Source organism: Saccoglossus kowalevskii, chromosome 8, assembly GCF_978046115.1.
Source record: "Saccoglossus kowalevskii chromosome 8, keSacKowa6.1, whole genome shotgun sequence".
Lineage (NCBI taxonomy): Eukaryota > Metazoa > Hemichordata > Enteropneusta > Harrimaniidae > Saccoglossus > Saccoglossus kowalevskii.
Genome location: NC_140648.1, coordinates 24249648 through 24270363, shown reverse-complemented (window position 1 = coordinate 24270363; position 20716 = coordinate 24249648). Strand labels below are relative to the sequence as shown.

Sequence of the window (20716 nt, the reverse complement as noted above, 5' to 3'; positions counted from 1 at the left end):
ATTATTAATTAAAAACAATCTGCATACTGTTTGGGAGAATAGGTTTATCTCCCAAATTACCGATGAAACAACGTTGTTAATTGGAAAGAAAGAGAGAGATTGTTATTTCAAAATTTGGAAAGATGCTTTATTTGACGATGTTCGCAGATCCCCAAACAGTAGAAATAAGTTACGAACGTTTCGCCAATTTACAACAAATATTTTTTATGATAATTGTTTGGATATCGTTCGTGTTCCCGTGTACAAACAAGCTTTAACTAAACTTCGGTGATCTAATCATAAGTTACACATTGAGACCGGTAGATATTATGGAACTCCAGTGGAAAATAGAACCTGCCAAATATGTATAGATGCTGTTGAAGATGAAACTCACTTTCTGGTAGTTTGTCCAGCATATAACCATATTCAAAAACCGCTTTTTGATCGAATTAACCGCATTGAACCACAATTCGAGTTCCTTTCGCCTATCCGTAAACTTACATATATTTTTTTCTCAGAATAACCATGAAATCATCCAATTTATTGCAAGATTTGTATACACAGCTTTTCAGATTAGATATGATTTTTTAGTGTGAGTCCTCCAATAGATGAGTTGTATATGTGTGTGTATGTGTGTATATATATATATATAATACTTTAATTTATTGAGGCAATTAAAGTCACGCCTGTAACTTTCGCATTGTAACCTGTTCCCCCAGGTTAGTGGGGTATATTTCTTTAGAGAAATGGAAATAAAATAATAATAATAATAATATATACTTATTTGCAAGTGTACTTATTTTTATTTCATACATATTTTATTCAATGTTTTGCTATATTGTTTCACGGTAATGTAAACATCTGTCCTTCTTTTGTATTACGTACATATTATGTATTATTTTGTATTTTTTACTACCTTGTGGGCTTTTGCGTTCATCAACTCAATCAGCGTATTAATATTAAATTAAAATAAAACAAAATGTATAAAAATAAAGAATGAAATACACAATTAAAATAGAAAGAAGAAAATAAAATATTTTATTTCAACAGATTGTATCAGAGCGTATAAAAGGAACGAGGCCATATGATCAATCACTATAGGGGCTGTGATTTGATAAAATCAAAATCAGAAACAACTTTGAACTTTGATGCCCTGTTGCATTCAACAAGTAGAATACCAGCAACGCTAATTAAAATGTAAAACTAAAGACCCCCCCCCCACACACACACACATTTTTGACATAAAGTAGATTTATTATCCCCAATGTTCGAAAAGTAGGATGTAGAACCTTAATTGCTTTTGGGGTCTGAGTACATCCCCAATCACCACCCGCGACCAAACCCTACGATAATGGCAGAAATTACAGCATGTATCTGAACATAATCCAAACTATATTTTAACAATAGATTTTTTCGTATTTTTATTTTCAATTGTAAACAGTCAATTCTTAAACATTATACACAAGAATTAAAAGTTAAAATGTACATTTCATATAACAGTCTTTTACATCTGTGTCTGATTGAAGTTATTGTATGGTTGTGTGGTTATTACGTTTACGAATTGTATTACATGAATGGGAATATTTAATACATTTGTACATGTAGTTATTGTGGTGGGAGAGATTTGGGTTACGTTGTGTTGTGTTGTGTTGTGTAGAGTAGCAGAATATGAGGTCCATGAGGTTTCATTTATTTAATACGCCAGAAGTCAAAACAAGAACTACTCCCTCAAACATACTTGAAGTATGTCCATAATGTTCTCAAAGTACAATACAGAACTGTGATTTGTTCAACTCAAAGTGAAAGATTACATTGTCATAGCAACGAGTAATTAGTCCTAGTTATGGGGTCAAAGGTTATAAAAAAGGCGGCAACACAGGTAAACAGTCTAAATCTGAACCATACATGTAAATACATTAGAAATGTTGATTGCAGGAAGCTTCCAGAGATAATTATTATGTTTGCATATTGTATTACATTGATGGTAAACACTTATTACATGTGAGGTCATTACATTCACGAATTGTATTACATTGATGCTGAACACTTATTACATGTGTGGTCATTACGTTTACGAATTGTATTGCATGGATGGTGAACACTTATTACATTTGTAGTCATTACGTTTACGAATTGTATTCCATGGATGGTAAACACTTATTACATTTGTAGTCATTGCGTTTACGAATTGTATTACATGGATGGTAAACACTTATTACATTTGTAGTCATTACGTTTACGAATTGTATTACATGGATGGTGAAAACTTATTACATTTGTAGTCATTACGTTCACAAATTGTATTACATTGATGCTGAACACTTATTACATGTGTAGTCATTACGTTTACGAATTGTATTACATGGATGGTGAACACTTATTACATGTGTAGTCATTACGTTCACGAATTGTATTACATTGATGCTGAACACTTATTACATGTGTGGTCATTACGTTTACGAATTGTATTGCATGGATGGTGAACACTTATTACATTTGTAGTCATTACGTTTACGAATTGTATTACATTGATGGTGAAAACTTATCACATTTGTAGTCATTACGTTTACGAATTGTATTACATGGATGGTAAACACTTATTGCATTTGTAGTCATTACGTTTACGAATTGTATTATATGGATGGTGAACACTTATTACATGTGTAATCATTACGTTTACGAATTGTATTACATTGATGGTGAACACTTATTACATGTGTAGTCATTACGTTCACGAATTGTATTACATTGATGCTGAACACTTATTGCATGTGTGGTCATTACGTTTACGAATTGTATTACATGGATGGTGAAAACTTATTACATTATTAGTCATTACGTTTACGAATTGTATTACACGGATGGGGAACATTTATTACATGAGTGAATTGACAGTTTGTGTGACTTCTTGGTGGAAATCTGGATACCCTCATATGTGTTTTTAGAAATCATCATTGATTCTGATGTAACACTACGTATATACCTGTATGAGAACTGTAAATCCCGTTCACCGTTAATTACAATTTTAAATACAAATGTACAATTTGTATAATTGAACGTTTTGCATTTGTTACAAATACATTAACAAAGTTAAAGCGTTAATATTATAGATACATATATTATATCATATAGATACAAAAAATCTTTCCAGTTACTATGTTTTCGTTATATTCGCTGTCTTATGTGATTACAGTTTTATAGATGCAGTGTCTAATCTCCCTATACATAGCTTTATTACAATTTCACTAGTTGTCAGTACAAACATATTATCACAATGAAAATGTATGAAATTGAGCAGAGATTGGTACGTTATAAGCAATTGGTTATTACCCATGTACAACATGTCGTTTTTTAAATTTATAATACAATTATAATTTATTGAAGCAAAGAGTCCATGTACCTGTTGCTAATAGATGCAACATCGAGGGTTAACCGAGTATTATTGTCCAATGCATAACAAAAAGATAGACAAAAATATTCCCTCAACTTTCGCATCGCTTATGAGTATATTTATACAGTTCATCCCACTTCTGAGTGTTGTAGATTTGCAATTAATTTAACTCAATCAAACGCTTATCACAGTGGTCAAGGTTATTATCAATGTAACAACGTGTCGACACAAATAACAAGGTGACAACAAATCCCATCAGTGCCCAATGAAAACCAGTCTGCACCCAATAAATAAATCCACTTTAAACCCGATGATTAAAACATGTATATTTTTCTCTGATTTCAATATTTCGTTTTGCTTTTTCCGTACTTTCTTTCGTACATAATCATAAATGTCTAATTCATTTAATCCACGTCACATCGTAACTAACGTATACTATTGACAATAATTTCTTACAATATGCAATATATGATTTGTACAATTTGTATACATACATATTAGACAAAAACGAATTGATACGTGACAATGTGTTGTATATGACAATGTCCAGTTCGATGATTTATGACAGCTGGTGCTAGGTTTAGTCTCCTCATATACATACCCACACCCGCCGTGTACTAATTGTAGAACACATTCATTTCAACATGATGTGAGGGTTCCATCTACTGCGTTGTTTTGGTGGAAAGTCCTTACTTTAAAAATAGTCCAATTGTGTCCCGTTCTGATGGGGTGTAAATACAAGAAATGATGTCAAGAATGCCCTGTTGCGTGTCTCAGTTTATATCCAACAGTTTGAGGTATTCGTGCTTGGAAGAATATGCATATGTGTGGTGATACTAGGATAAGCGCGACCCCATATACACATAACACTACCAGGATAGTTTTGACCCCAATATGAATATGTGAAATATGTGCTCCCATGCACAGTGTTGTTAAGAAGGATGTGTTCCCGCACATACTGTGTTACCAGGATAAATTCGTTCTCATACATACATGGTATTACTAGGTTATGTGTGTAATATTTGAAAATTGGTGAAAGGAAGACACACCGAATAATGTCAACGTGTTAAATATAGCACCATAGCGTGTTTCGTTTTGTAAAAAGACGACCGGAAGTGGGCACCCAGCAAAGAATAACACTTAGGAGAGGTCAAACCAAAAAAACCCACAAGCAATATTAAATGTATTATATATAATTCGTATTTTTACGTGGGTAATTCCATATTTCAAAAAAAATAATTACACGTAATATAAATCATCTGTAGTATTTTATAAAATGAGCAGTTAGTTCTTTATGAAAAATAGGATTGGCTACTAATAATTCTACATGATAAAAATCAACTAGTCAATAAATTTACTGTGAAAACCACTCACAGACTTGTGTCTACAGTCTAGACGTATTTACATTATTCCTATGCGTAAATATGTCTAGCCCGTAGACAAAATCTGTCGGTAAACAACAATGTTTTGAAACAAAGTAGATAATCAAAATCCAGAGCAATCTTAATGATAGAATCTTGTTGGTTTTCATTATAAAACAATTTATCAAAGTCAATTCGATTATTTAATTCTTGCATTTTCATTTTGTACATAAAGTATGCAAATACTTAACAATTGTCGCTATTACAGGGCGGTATTACATACGAACGTAGCATGCATGAAATACACCAACTGCAGCATTGTGAGTCGCACGAAGTTCATTTTTTATTTTTCATTTCAATGAAACAGTACTTGCCTTCCAAGTTACAAAATCATTTAAAGTTAAAGTGGGTTTTCCCAACCCATCTCTATAAAGACGCGCCATTCTTGTCCACGCCGAAAACTTCGTACCAAGAAAGGCTTTGGATTCTGTGAACGTGAACGGAAAAATACAACTGTACATTAAAGTTAGGATTAGTCTAATAAATAAATAAATAAATAAATTAATTAATTAATTAATTAATTAATTATAAAATAATCACTTACGTGTACAGATTTCCTGTTCCAACAGTGATATTTCGTATGGGTCTTTCAATTTGGCAATTTCTGGATATTGATTTGTCGAAATGTCATCAAAACCTTTCACTCCTGGAACTTTAGCATCTCGTAGTATAGTTAACATGTCCTATTGAAAAGGACAAATGAATATTGTAAGTATATGTGATAAACGCATATTACAAGTCAGCCATTTGAAATGATGAAGGTGACTGGAAGAGTGTGAAAAGTGCTATTTGTTCGCGATGTCTTATCTGTACATTATTATAATTGAATGTTTAGTTATTTACACTGCATCGCATTTGAAATGGCTGACCATTTAGCAGATCTGCGTGACTAGATGATCATGCAGAAACACATGAAAATGTTGCGCTAAATTGTTGGCTGGAAAAATTAATGGCGTCAAAAATACTGCACGATGGTTGACCCTTTTCAGGAAATATCATGGATTTGTTTGGCACCCAGTGTTAGTTAAACTGTGTCATAAGAACTAAGGAAGCTCTGATACAATGTGTTAATTGACAGTTCAATTATATTAATTATGGGGGTGCTGAACCATTTGACCATTTGAAATATCTTCTTGTTCATTAATATTTTTATTATCTGGATTATTAAATTATATAGCTGTTTTTTTTGGGGGGGGTTGCCCTAATATTCTCGGTCACATATCGGTTGAATTTAATGATTTGTTGTTAACGCTAAAGATGATAAAGATGGTTGTGTTACACATTAATTGGATACATCAGTGATTTGTTCATTGAATAAAAAAGATTGCAAATGGAAGGGAATGAAACCATGGTATATATCTTAATTGACAAAAATGTCCATTCCTATTTTATGTAATACAATAAAAAAGTGGACTGAATTGAATTCTCTAATGGTCAACGAGCAGGTTTGTTTTCGTCTAGGCTATTTCGCTGGTCACATTAATTCGAATAATCATTGAAAGTTATTTATCAATTTCTGGGAGAATGTATTGCGTATCAATTATGTGAAATATGAAAAAGATTTTGATCGCGTTTACCGCCCTCTATTGTTTTATATAAGATATACAAAACTGGCATCGGGGGGGGGGGGGATAAAGTTTGTATTGTTATCAAATCATGGAACTAGAATGCAAGGGGGTGACAGATTGTTTTCAATATTTTTGTGGGGCTCAGGCACCTATGCTATTTTATTTTTACCGATTCGGGCAACAGACAAGTTTCCGGGTTTTCATATTATAATACTCTAAAATGACTAATTTTCACTTGGTTTAAATTTCACTGATTTACCATTTCAGGCATATTCAGTGGGTTTTAAATTCACGGTTTTATCATTTAGACAATGTGTTCTATGCTAAATTTTACATATTCACTGGGTTTTAATTTAGCGCATTTTCCAGTCTGCGAAATAAGCAAAATTAAAACCCAGTGAATAATTAATCCTTTTACAGTATATTATATTATAGTTCTTTTTCATATTGTATGGCTATGTTTAGTAGCAGTGTTATAGGTTTCCAGCCCTTCAAATTAAAAAAAAAATATTGCAATAGATTGACATTTTCAGTCAACAAAAATAAGACGAAAGTTATGGTTTCCAAGAAAAGGCAGTAAGATTCATACAACAGAAAAGTGGTTTTATAGAGAGGCGAATGGTACAGAGCACAGACCACAAACTTTTAAGGCTTTATTTTCGGCAAACTTCAAATTTAATGAGGTATTAGTTGAAACCATTATAACTATTTTTGTATGAAAACTTTGCAATTGTCCGATTGTAATGTATGGATCCAAAATATGGGGATTTGACGGAATAAAGAATGTTGACATTAAATAAAAAAACGTTTCGTGATTACGCCCTTATAATTCCATATAATGCTATAAACTTTGCTGTAGGGGGCGCTAGATTTTAAACGATCGCTACGTTATTGAGTGCTACAAATTTCAACTACACCGAGCAAACAATTATGTTGGGCTCGCAATTTAAAATTAACGTTATTTGCTTATGTGAGGCCTAATCGAAGAGTTGGTTGCGAATCGACAATCCTTGAATTATTCAAACAAAGATCGAGCGGCATAGATTTTTAATGTTGGGAAGGAAAAATCAACAAGTACTTAAAACTAGACCAATGTTAAAGATTAAAACTACTTTTTCAGCAGGCCAACATATTTAATGCGAAGAAAACGGGAAAATACTCTCAACTGTGTGAAAAATCCTACTAAAGACAAATACCATTTTTGTCTTATTTGTCCCCCTTCCATGTACTACTTGGTCAGTGTATCTCGTTATATTACCGTACTGATTGTTATCAAGTGAAATTTGACATGTCAAGCTAATAAGTTGAATTGAAATTGTTTGAATGAATGCATTTGTTCACCTCGCATTTTAAAAACCAAGACACGTTTCTAACTATTTAGTGTTGTATATAGCGTGATCCCTTACCTATTGTCTATTTCATGATATTAATATTGTACGTTTTGGCCAGTGGCCAATATTATGAAATTAACATATTACTTTCAAAGTCACATACATATAATATTTATTGAACAAATATTCATATACTATTTATTTAACTAATTTAACTAACCAAGGCTATTCTGCGTTGTTTGTATTGTGTGCACTTTTAAATTTGAATTCATCTGAGTAATATCCTTGAATAAAATATATGCTTATAACTTCCTAATTGAGATGCAAATTACAGATAAACAGGGTTTACAGTTGTATATAATCCGATTACTGGAAAAGTTTAAAGAGGAAATACGCCCTTCCTATTTAAAAACGCGTGTGACGCTAATTCGTGTATAAATTATACTGACATACAATCAACCTAGTATTATATGCAGTAATAATACCCCCTCCCCTTAAAAGGCGTGTGTGACGCTTGGCACGTTTGAGTGACGAGATCTGTTTATTTGTTCGTGTATAAATTCTACTGAAATACATATTTTGTAGAGCCAATCGGTAAAATGGTCAACATATAATCGTGATTCAACTATAATTTTAACGATTACGGCGACTTGGAAACATCAACCTAGTATTATCTGCACGATGAATGTGTACATTAATTAAAATAATATTTCAGTTGTACAGTATTGTTATTTTTGTCTGGGTTTATCATAACAGTGGATTCATCATAAAATTTCTTGTCGCGTTCGTAGTTAGTCGATCAGTTGTCACACAGTTATCACACCACAAAATCTTTAAAACAAGTTGTATTCATTGCGGCTTATAATAAACACAAGTCGGCGGCTTCGTGAGTCAACTGCGGACATGAATAGCTGATGTTATCGGACAGAACATCGCGTGAATCAGAATCCCGGTCTATCCAATGCGTGTATACACGCGTGATAATGTTGTGCCCATATCTATTACTTGAAGAGCGTTTCTAAAACTACTGTATATATGTTGTAGATTTCAGCAACGAGCATACATGATGAGCGTTTTTATTTGCGTTCATCCACTGTGAATATTAATTTCTTACCTTTGAGTAAGGAGGTAGAGCCACGTAGATGCAAAACAAACTGTTATTCTGCATAAAATTTCTTATGTCAATTGCTGCAGATTTCGCCGTGAGAGCTACGTCTTTAGCGATGGGACATGATTTAGTCTTAGCACGATTGCAACTGTGTATACAAATAGAAAGGGCTATTGTTAACTTCATCCCAGCACTGATTGTGCTTGGCGCTTACAGGTGAGCATCAATAAAGATAAACTGGTCCTATTTATATTACAGCATTTATTGCCAAACACAAATCTCACAGGCGACAGAGGGTATACCATATAATTCTTACACTACAAAATTTTGTGTTTTTTAGATTGCACAATTTATCAGTGGGCGATAATAAAGTATTGGTTATGCATAACACTGTTTTTAACAGTTGACCCAGTGCTCAATACTTTCAACAATATGTGAGGCGCCTACATTGTATATTACGCATGCTTGAAAACAATACACTTCATGGAAGCGGTGAGACTAAACGTTTTTTGCATCAAGATAATGAGCTAAAGATTGGTACCACCAATCAATTTCACCAACATCTCAACAATCATTTGCTGCACGAACCACAGCAACTGTACAATCAATTGATTGTCATAACGTTTTTTTATTCTCACACACAGGTATTCTGAAACTTTTAACCCAGAAAAAATATTTACTCTGCAAACATTGATTCATCATAACCTATATTAGCAATTACTTTGCAAATATTTACCCACCAACTATGCAAACAAATACTCTGCAAACTCTAATCCACTAGAATATATGCAATCAATAATCTGTAGATTCTAACCCTCATATGCAATTATTCTGCGAATCCCATGGTACCTATGCAAAATATTACCTTCAAATCTTACTCCTCTGCAATCAATAACTTTGCAAATTCTAACCCATTGGTTCCTGTACAATCACTCTGGAAACCTCAACCCACCAGCACATATTCAATGGATTACTCAACAAAACCTAACCCACCATGGCGATACAATCAATTACTCTGTAAATTCTTACTCTAGCATGTATTAACAATTGCTAATCCTGTGAAACTTAACCACCAACTATGCAAACAAATACTCTGCAAACTCTAACCCACTAGAATATATGCAATCAATAATCTTTAGATTCTAACCCTCATATGCAATTATTCTGCAAATCCTATGGTACCTACGCAAAATATTACCTTCAAATCTTACTCCTCTGCAATCAATAACTTTGCAAATTCTAACCCATTGGTTCCTGTACAATCACTCTGGAAACCTCAACCCACCAGCACATATTCAATGGATTACTCAACAAAACCTAACCCACCATGGCGATACAATCAATTACTCTGTAAATTCTTACTCTAGCATGTATTAACAATTGCTAATCCTGTGAAACTTAACCACCAACTATGCAAACAAATACTCTGCAAACTCTAACCCACTAGAATATATGCAATCAATAATCTTTAGATTCTAACCCTCATATGCAATTATTCTGCAAATCCTATGGTACCTACGCAAAATATTACCTTCAAATCTTACTCCTCTGCAATCAATAACTTTGCAAATTCTAACCCATTGGTTCCTATACAATCACTCTGGAAACCTCAACCCACCAGCACATATTCAATGGATTACTCAACAAAACCTAACCCACCATGGCGATACAATCAATTACTCTGTAAATTCTTACTCTAGCATTTGTATACAATTGCTCAATCCTGTGAAACTTAACCAACAGCAATCAAATACCCTGCAAGCCCTTGCCATCAGCACAATTGCAATTGTTAATCTGGTGAAACTTAGTGAAACTCTGGTCTTACTCATTCACACCCACAGCTCGATTACTCTGTAAACCCTAACCTACTGACACATATAAAATCAATAACTCTTTAAAACTCACAAGCACTCGATTACTCTGCACAGTGTAGCCAGCCAATCATACTCAACTGAAACTCAATCCATCCACATCAATACAATCAATTATTATGCAGAGTCTAATCCACAGGAACATATACAATCACTTACTCTTCTGCTGATTTGTTTCTCCAGTGTACAGCCATGTATGGCTTCCCATCACACAGTTTTCTCGTCACGTCTTCTGCCATTTTTCTGATTCGGACTGGTTTCTGAAAATGAAGGTTGACAAGTTTGGCACGTTCTTCCGTTCTTGGTACTTCCCAAGCCAAACCTGGTTTGATGTACAACCCTAGGCAGCGCGTACTCGGAGAAGAATCAAACATTGCCTGTGCTTCTGCATTTGTTTTTGGAATATATGAGTCATTCGGTATTCGAATACCATAATAGTCTTGCAGTCGACCATGGCCCCAGGCGTATGGTTTCACTAAAGCCCCATCTTCGATGTGCTTTGGATTGAACAGTACCTTGTCGATAGTGCTGTTGCAGTTCTTCTTGAAGTCATCAAGTGTAACCAAGTCTATTATTTCTTTCATTAAATCCACGTCAAAAGTCTGGTTCATATATCGTGGACCTCTGAATTCTACATCAGTTGTCCAATGTGTACCGAAATTTAATTCAACAAGACTTCTGTTTAGTTGTATTGCAAAGAACATTGCTTCACGAAATGCTAGGTGATGAACACTCGGTCCGTTATTGTCACAGTCCAATGGAAATAGGTACCTTTTTTCACTAGTAGTACGATTGTGAGGTTCAATCTGAGACTGTTTTCCATTTTCTTCATCAATCTAAAATAAAAAAAATAGGTAATTTCCGATAACTGCGAGATCTCACATATTGTGTGAAAGCCGCAGACCGAGCGTGTGTCCCACAAATCGAAAATCGAATTTGATTTTAAGTTTTCTATACAACGTCAAAATACCGATGTTTCAGATGGGGATATGACGTTGCGATATCTTTACTTCGTCCAAATTGACCATCAGTATGAGAGCACATTATTAAGCGAGGAGATGCGCCAACAATACTTTCGCGTTTGTCGAATACCAAGCGACGTGTTGACGCTACTGTGTCACTTAGTTTGTTTGTCTCGTTTTTACGTTCGATTTAACGCATAACGCTCGATCTCGTAGTGAAGTGAAAGTAAATGGTCTGTTATTTAAATGTGGGTCAATACCCGTTAAATATTGTAACATCCGGTTTATTTATACCAAATTATTGGCCTGAATGTAAAATTTATATGTACATGAAATATGTGTTTTTTTTTCGTAAACATCATACCTTTCAGTTACTCTAAAAAGCACGAAACACACACGAAGGAATTGCCAAAATTACTTTAAGATTACATGGGACTCCTGCCAAACTCATACAATAGCGCGTGTCTGATAAGCAGTTTTTCTCTAGACGTCGTCCTTATATGTAGACCACATACTGTAGGTTTTGTGTATTTTTTAATAACTTTTTTTTAGGTTTGCCTCGAGTGTGATACAGCGTCTGAGAAGAGGGTCTGTGATTAACCTAAAATAAAAGGTTATTTAAGGTAGAAGCCTACTCATAATTAATAACAAAGTTGGTCATAAATCGCATGACAATATTCATTGGTTAAATACTGGTAAATAAAATCATGAAGCAATTGTCGTTATTTTTAGAACAACTCCATATAATTGACTAATTTTTTGGGGCATTTTTTTAAACCCCAGTTTTTTTAAATAATTCAGGAAAAAAAAGTAGCCCATCATTAACAATATATTATTTTTCCAGCCTATCCCATCGGTATACAATTTGACATAATATTTTCCATAGGAACCTATGGTAAAAGCTCTATAATACTGCCAAAATGGCAACTATACACTAAAATACAACCAGCATTTTCATGAAAATTAAGCTGGTAACCCCCAACTTTTATTTTTATAATAATATTGGTGAAGATTTTTTGGTTAACTTCAATAGTGAAATAATTAAAACAGTCAGTTTCGAAAAGTCGCTCGGGGTGGTTTTAGATAAAACTCTATCATGGGATCATCATGTTGATATGCTTTGTAAAAAGCTTAGCCAAAGAATTGGTGTTCTTATGAGAGTTCGTAGCTTCTTACCTAATTCCGTCAGAAGAACATTGTATTTTTCATTTATTCAGTTCTTATTGGACTATTGCTGTATAGTATGGGGCAATACAAGTCAATCAAATTTATGTCGGGTGTATAAGCTTCAGAAAAGGCAGTTCGTGTGATTTCCTCTGACAACTTTAGCCAATCGTCGTTTGAACTGTTCAAAAAACATAGTATCTTGCCTATCGATTACAGAATTTCATATTTTCTAGGTATCGTAATGTATATGGCAACCAATGGCTTGGCGCCTTTATATATAAGTGAAATGTTCAGTCCTATCTCCCAAACCCACAAGTATAGTACACGTTCCTCTCTTAAAAATAATTTACGCATTACTAAATGGAAAACATCCATGGGTCAGAGGACGTTTTAGTATAGAGGGGTAACCCTATGGAATAACTTGCCATTCCATATCAGAAATTCAGCCTCTTTAGTCATTTTTAAGAAAACTTACAAAATTTATCTTAGTGAAAAATTTGTTGTAAATGGCTCAAGCCTATAGTGTTATATTGTATTTTTTGTCCCTACAGAGGGCCCAATGAAAATTACTTTATTGTATATTGGCCTACCCTCTTTAAATAAAGTGTTAAATAAATTAAAAAAATTAGGTCAATATTCTTATATTGCCCGCAAGTGCAATTTATTGGAAAATAGGTACATTCTGGGTATTTGAATTTATGAGTACGCTTCCACCTTAAAATAATATCATGTTCATGAACATGAATAAGAAACCGATATTGAATATGATACTCGTTTTAGCACTACAGTCGTAGTCAATTTCTTTCAAAATATAATTGGACATATTTGAAACAAAGATCATGTCTTGAGTCTATGTTAATAATTGGTCACAGTACCATTGGCTGTTTTCGTGGGGTCAGATGCAGAACTTCGATTTCAGGGGAAATATATATGTCATTAATGCCCCTGGAGTACGCAGTATAATAACGGATATGTAGGTGCTTACGTGGTTTACGTAATGAATTATTTTAAATAAATAATTAACTTTGCAATGGGGTTCAGGGTAGTCGCGTTCGGGAAACGAAAGATTTTCATGATTAAATTTGAAATGGCAAAAAAGGGGAAATAAAAAGTACTGTTGTCATACATCTTGTTTCACAAGTGGTGGGGATTATGCTTGTCGAATTAAAACGTGTCGTTATCCGCCAACTGCCTGACGACTGCCGTCACCGCCGAACAACGACAGATGTTTATAAGTCGTCGTAATCGTTAAAATGATAGTTCAATCACGATTATATGTTGACCATTTTACGGATTGGCTCTACAAAATGCCAAGTATAAATGTCCCTGAGTTTGAGTTTTTTTTGGAGAAGTAAAAAAAACAATGAATAATGCATGTGGAAATATACATTATTCTGTGGTATTTTACTCTTTTGATTTATTATGTGTGTATGGCGACGTGTTCAGGTCGCCATTTTGTAAATAAATGTCCTAACCAAATGTGCCACTAAGGTTACTACATACTACTGTAAAATGGCTTATTTTCACTGGGTTTAAATTTCGCTGATTTACCATTTCAGGCATATTCAGTAGGTTTTAAATTCACGGTTTTATCATTTGAATAATGTGTTCTATGCTAAACTTTTACATATTCACTGGGTTTTAATTTAGCGCATTTTTCAGTCAGCGAAACATAGTTGTACCAAGAAAAAAACATACAAATATTATACCTAGCGACGTGAACATTCTACTATAATAATGCGTATTTATTAGTTAATGTATTTCGTTATTCGATGAAACCTGACACGACAGGATTGTGTGCAGTTTAATTGCAAAAGCTGACCGTTGGCGGAGCTTGGATATACTTGTCAGTGGTGTTGTCAATTTCGGATATTTATTTGGTGTATTTGTATTAGTAATGAGTTTATTTTAAGTACCACTACAAAAATGTATCAAACAAACGAAACGTTCTCAATTGGCAGCTAAATCAACACCCTCAATGTTTTTATTATTTATTCATTATTTATATATTAAAAGTGCTCAAATTGGTTTGTAAAATTATTCACATCCTCTGGATAAATACACTGCATAACTCATGATAATTTGATGCCGCACCTGATGTGCGGATTATCTCCAAAGCACGGTAAATACATAGCTATAATAGTGAAGAATAATGGTACTATTCGAGCATCGCGGTATAAGCATAACTCCTTTTATAAATGAACATCTATTACATTATTAAGTGTTTTATTAATGGAGTTAGTTCAAATCAGAACTTAAAAATGCACTTTTGACGATATGTTTATAAAATATTCACAGCAATTATTACGGGTCCGTAATCCACAAATTGCCCGATTTTTTTTTTTTAGTGCACCGTTGTTAACTATAAATCGTACTCCTGCGCACGATTTTTGTTTGTTTTATCTCCGATCAGTATTCGTACGTACATGAACAATTAATTGTTTTACCTTAACAGCTATGGAATCATTAATTGCTGACGCACCATCTGACACGGTGTCCGTTTTGTCATTTATTTGCTTTGCCGCGACTGTAGTGTTAGAGATCGCCTCCTCGAGTTCCTTGGTAATATCGACGTGTTCCAACCCACGCTCGACGTTCGTGGTGACCTCAAGATCTTTCACGTCTCGATGATCACCATGCTGTGCGATTGGTTTTAGTTCGAATACTTCGTTCAATTTTTCGGTCAGTACATCCACCTCGAAGTAAGCTACAAACGCCCCAAACACTAGAACGGCATACAGAAAACGGGAAAGGCGACAAAAACGAAGAACTGCCATTTGAAACAGTGTTTACCAGTTTTACGAACGAGTCGGCTGTTATTCGTGATGGCGCATTAGATAGGTGCGGAGTCGCTGCCCGTCATCACGGCACTCTCACAAAACACATCTAATGCGCAAACAGATGTTACAATATGTAATTATTTCGTTGTCACCACGCGTGTGACACTCGTTCGAAGGTAAACGGTCATTATAATTTATTTATTTATTTATTTATTTATTTATTTATTTATTTATTTATTTATTTATTTATTAATTTATTTATTTATTTATTTATTTATTTATTTATTTATTTATTTATTTATTTATTTATTTATTTATTGTATATCAAAATCAATAGTTGTGTAGTAGAAAAAACATTTTGTTTGCCTGATTGGTATCTAATTTGTTAATCTAGTACAACAAGGCACAACAAGGGAAGAATATATGTAGAACTCTACAGAATCTCTCAGGTATCGGCGCAAAGAACACGCCTCCAGAGACGCACACAAAGTAACACCCCAGCCAGTACAATGGGAATTACCTCTAGATGTGATAATTTAAAAGCGACGATATCGATATTCCCGTAATTGAGTCGTCACTCCGGGTGGGATGTACTTGCCTGGATTTTGGGTGGGAATGCTTTACGGCCAGTTGAAAACTGTGCCCAAAATGTTCGACGTTGAGGGCGCATTTGGCTAAAAAAAATAGCGTTTCCGCCGAAAAAAGAAAATAAAATCTCAAAAATGGGGGGCAAAACAGCGGCGCATACCCCATACAAAGTGAGTAACCCATGGAATGTCACTAATATTAGTAGAATCACACCACGGCGGCACACTAAGAGTGCCCTCCTATCACAAGACAACACATTGGTGACATACTAAATGTGTGCACTTTGGTAAAAAAAAAACTCATTAGACATGATAAACTGTCACATCGGTTGGATAAATATATCGGTTTGTGTCATGGTGCACACTTTCAATAAAGTTGTTCTCAATTTTGAAATAAAACAAATACAGTAATTTTAAATTAATAGTTCACCTAGCACACAAGGTATAGTGTATGCACGAGTTCAGTTTCTTGGAGGCACCTACGAAATTAAAATGGTCGTCGCGCATCGTGTGTTCGAGATTCATGTAAACAATTTATTTTATACGCGTTGTATACGTTGCCACAAATCCCATATCGAACAGGATCACCGCCCTTTAAACTTAAAATTGTCGGTATCTTATTTCACTATATTTAAATAATGTTGTCTTATGAAAAGTGCTTAGATACACCCCCCCCCCCCAATATATATAAAAAACAACATAAACACAGGAAATCTGAATTCTGTGTCAGTCATAGCCACGAGTATGGTGAGATATTGTGAGCCCGTTAGTTTCATTTAGAAAAAAATCAGAAACAGTAATTCAGATTGGTATTTTTCAGTCACTTAGAAACACAATAACCCTATACTGATATTTAATTTTAATTCTGTCTGCGCCAGTGAAATCTTTTTTTTTATATTATAAATTGGTTCGTTGTGAATACTACATGCATTCAAACAATGGAAACCCGTGGGCACAATGACAAATATCAAACGACAAATGCAACACGAGAGTTCAGAAATTATGCTACACGGAGAAAAGGCGCGAATCATTCCATACATCCAAACTTAATTTACGAACGCAGCGAGAGACCACACTCACACGTGATCATGCGTATCGGCGCCATATTGAGTAATAAAAGAATTGTAAATATCCTTCTTTGTCATACTATGATGTACAATGGCCGTTTTATGTCCATTCATCATTATATTACGACTATCCATCATTAATTTACTAGTCTCTATATGAGAGCTGTGGATTAAACTCAATGGGCTAATCGAATTGGACCCCACTTAGAATAAAACCCTCGAGTGCAATTAATCGGTAATCCGGAGAATCCGGCGTTTTTATCTCAAGTTATATTCCCCTTCCCCGAGTCAAATTTGTTTTTTGCAAAAAGTAGGCCGTCTAAAAATACTGTGTTAGAACCAAGCATTCTGAACATTTTGTCCCTAATTTTTATTGACATTTCCTGTACTCAAACAATGTATGGGTTGTCCAATTTGGAATCCTCCTCCCATAACAACGTCTACTTAAATGTCTAATCTCTCAAAAACTCAAAAATCACAAATGGAAATCTAAGGATAAAGATAGAAAACATAGTTCTAGCACTGAAACTGAGTTGAAGAGTGCTTGAGGTTACACGAGCCAGTAGGGAACGTAGTCAGAATTTGAGACACCTACTTCAAGCTGTAGTACGGCAACCGAGGTGGCTCACAACATGGCATTTTATAAAACCATTTTCCATTATTTAAAATTCATTTTTATTTATAATCCTTTTTTAATAACCATTTTCGTTCTGAAATTTTTAAAGCCCATTTTTGTTTCTGGGTTCTGTCTTTATTTAAAAAAACAAAACAATTTTTTAGATCAAATTTCATTTTTGAAATCTGATTTCAATTTTAAAATCAATTTTTGCTTTCAAAATCTATTTTTTCGTTTCCAAAATCCATTTTCGTTTTCAAAATCCGTTCTGATTTTTAAAATCCATTTTCGTTTTTAAAATCCATTTTCGTTTCAAACTCTGGTTTCCTTTTTTAAAATCCGTTTTCGTTTTTGTTGACGAAATTACATAATGTATGGTCAAAAACGAACAAAGTAACATAAACTGTCACAAACAACAATAATAAATAAAACCAAAAACATGTTCAACAGTTAGCATAAGTATGAAATAAGATATTATAAATAAAGACTCCCAGACTGTTGGCAATGAACTCAACACTTCCTTAAACATGATCTGCTTCGGCAAACTTTGAAATTCTTCATTGTGCATTGAGATTGATCTCATAAATTGGCACCTAGCAGTTTCCATCTCTGGGTTCTAAGAAAGCACATCACATTACAGATTTCAGATCCATACATTAAGATCACAACAGATCTCTTAAACATGTGGATTGCATTACTCACTGATAAATAATGGTTATGTAAATTAGTGTCTGTTGAAGAATCCCTATTGCCCGTTGTGCCTTCATCATTGAATTTTCAATTGCTAGTATATATGAATCAACAATCTGAATTTGATTGTTCCCTAAATAAAAATTACCATAAGTAAATTTTCCCTGCTTATTAAAGCGGAGGAGTCGTCACCTGCGCATGCATCAGATGGCCATAGCGTGTCGTTGTTTATGAAACAAGCGTCTACCCATGAGCCTTTGCGTTTTTAGCGTGTGTTGTTATTGTCGTTTGGGACTAAATTCCCGCGCGTGCGCAGGTGACGACCCTCCCGCTTTAAATATAATGATCTTGTTCTATTTTGCATTTCCTTGTAACTTCCACTAGTTACAGTATTTATTACGATGATCAAGATTAGTTTGAAGCCCATTACTAGAATTTGACACTATCACAGTATCATCAGCAAATAATAAACAGTTAAAATTATTCTCTAAGCTAACCGGATTAGAAAAAATACTATTAGAAAGATCATTGATAAATATGTTGAATAGAAGGGGGCTTAATGTAGGAGGGTCATCACATGCGCACGCGCGGGAATTGAGTCCCAAGCTACGATAACAACACACGCTAAAAACGCAAAGACTTTTGGTTAGACGCTTGTTTGTAAACAGTGACACGCAATGGCCATCTGACGCATGCGCAGGTGACGACTCCCCCGCTTTAAATTGCACCCTTGTTTCACTCCACAAGACGATGAGATTGAATTGTGGCATCCATGTAGTTTTGATTGCACATTTGTTACAGAATACATAGATCTTATCACTTTTCCTATAACTCCAGCTTTCAGTAATTTGTATAGCATGCCCTCTCGCCAAGCACTACGAAAAGCTTTGCGCAGACCAACAAAGCAAGCATATAGATGAAATTTACCTGCTTTGTTGACATATTTATTTATCAATGATTTTAAAATGTTTTTTTTTTATAAAAAACAAATTGTGTATTTCTCATTTTGATTGTCTGTTGTTAATTATAATGTTCAGGACTTTTGATATAAAGTTTGACATCTGTCATGTTTTCACTTTTATGGAACAAGGTAACTGGTACTCCATTCAGTTGAAAACGCACCATTTAATAGAATTTGATTTCTTCAAGCAGATTATTAATGAAGGGTTTGAGGAGAACTTAAGCATCTTATTGATGATGGCATCAGGACTTTCAGGAAGTTTGCCAGAAAAGCCTTGTTGACAAAACACAGGTGTAAATGACGAGGGCTTTTCATAGTGGCGTCCAGTTCAATGAGTGCCGTTTATAGTCAATGTACCATCACCATGGCTGCACATCAGGTTGATAGAGTGGGTGACTGGTTGATAAGGGATCAGCATAAGGAGATGCTTTTAGCAGATGGAAGAAGAAAGTTGGGGGCACCTCGTGGACAGATAGGGTGCTGGCTTACTGGAGGAGGTTTGAAACAAGAAAGTTCTAGTCTGTTGCAACAACTTGACGATAGTCATGTGCGTCACAACAGGCAGCGCATACAAAATCCCTGATGCTAAGCCATCTGGTGAAGGGCATGATCTCTGGTGCAACAAAAATGGAACATAGTGAGGCTGAGAAGATCCAAATGATGCACTTTCACCAACCTTAAACCTAATGCATAGCATGTCATTGTTTACAAACAAGCGTCTAGCATCTACCCATGAGCCTTTGCATTTCTAACGCGTGTTGTTATCGTCGCTAGGGACTCAATTCCCGCGCGTACGCAGATGATGACCCTCCCGCTTCAACCATACTTATTTTAGACTTAATTATTTATTATTCATTGTTTTGTTCTCTTTTATGACTATAAATGTGGAAATTATTTGAGTAGTCTTGTGATTTCTACTTTACATTTTAAGGGTATTGGGGGCATGAAGAACAAATAAAGAAATCTTGTATTTACTATATTATTGTCTTATTTTTACCACAAACTTGCCAGAGACTAGTAATGCATAATAATTAGATCACATGACCATACATTGATTTCTACCCTAAAATATCCAAAACACCTATGTACCAAGTTATAAGAGACATCTATGGCAAGATTTCTCAGACTATTTTTAATTGTATTTCTTACAACTTTCATGTGAATTCCTTTAATAAAAAAAATAAGCAATCTAAAAATAGGTAATTGGTATGCAAATT

The 20716-nt window shown here is 34.4% G+C and overlaps 1 protein-coding gene across 2 annotated transcripts; it reads right to left on the bottom strand.

The window, feature by feature from the left end:
- Window positions 1–994: 994 nt before the first annotated feature.
- Window positions 995–15680, bottom strand: LOC144356990 (uncharacterized). 2 transcript variants are annotated; one of them, XM_085502395.1, is made up of 5 exons: window positions 15246–15680; window positions 10829–11505; window positions 8805–8946; window positions 5336–5474; window positions 995–5244 (listed from the first exon to the last, which is right to left on the bottom strand). In XM_085502395.1, the coding sequence occupies exons 1-5, from the start codon at window positions 15573–15575 to the stop codon at window positions 5132–5134; spliced, it is 1401 nt and encodes a 466-aa protein (XP_085358521.1). In that variant the 5' UTR covers window positions 15576–15680; the 3' UTR covers window positions 995–5131. The 2 variants fall into 2 exon arrangements, with proteins under 2 accessions (XP_085358521.1, XP_077867660.1); XM_078011534.2 differs by having other exon boundaries at window positions 995–5218.
- Between the last annotated feature and the right edge of the window lie 5036 nt (window positions 15681–20716).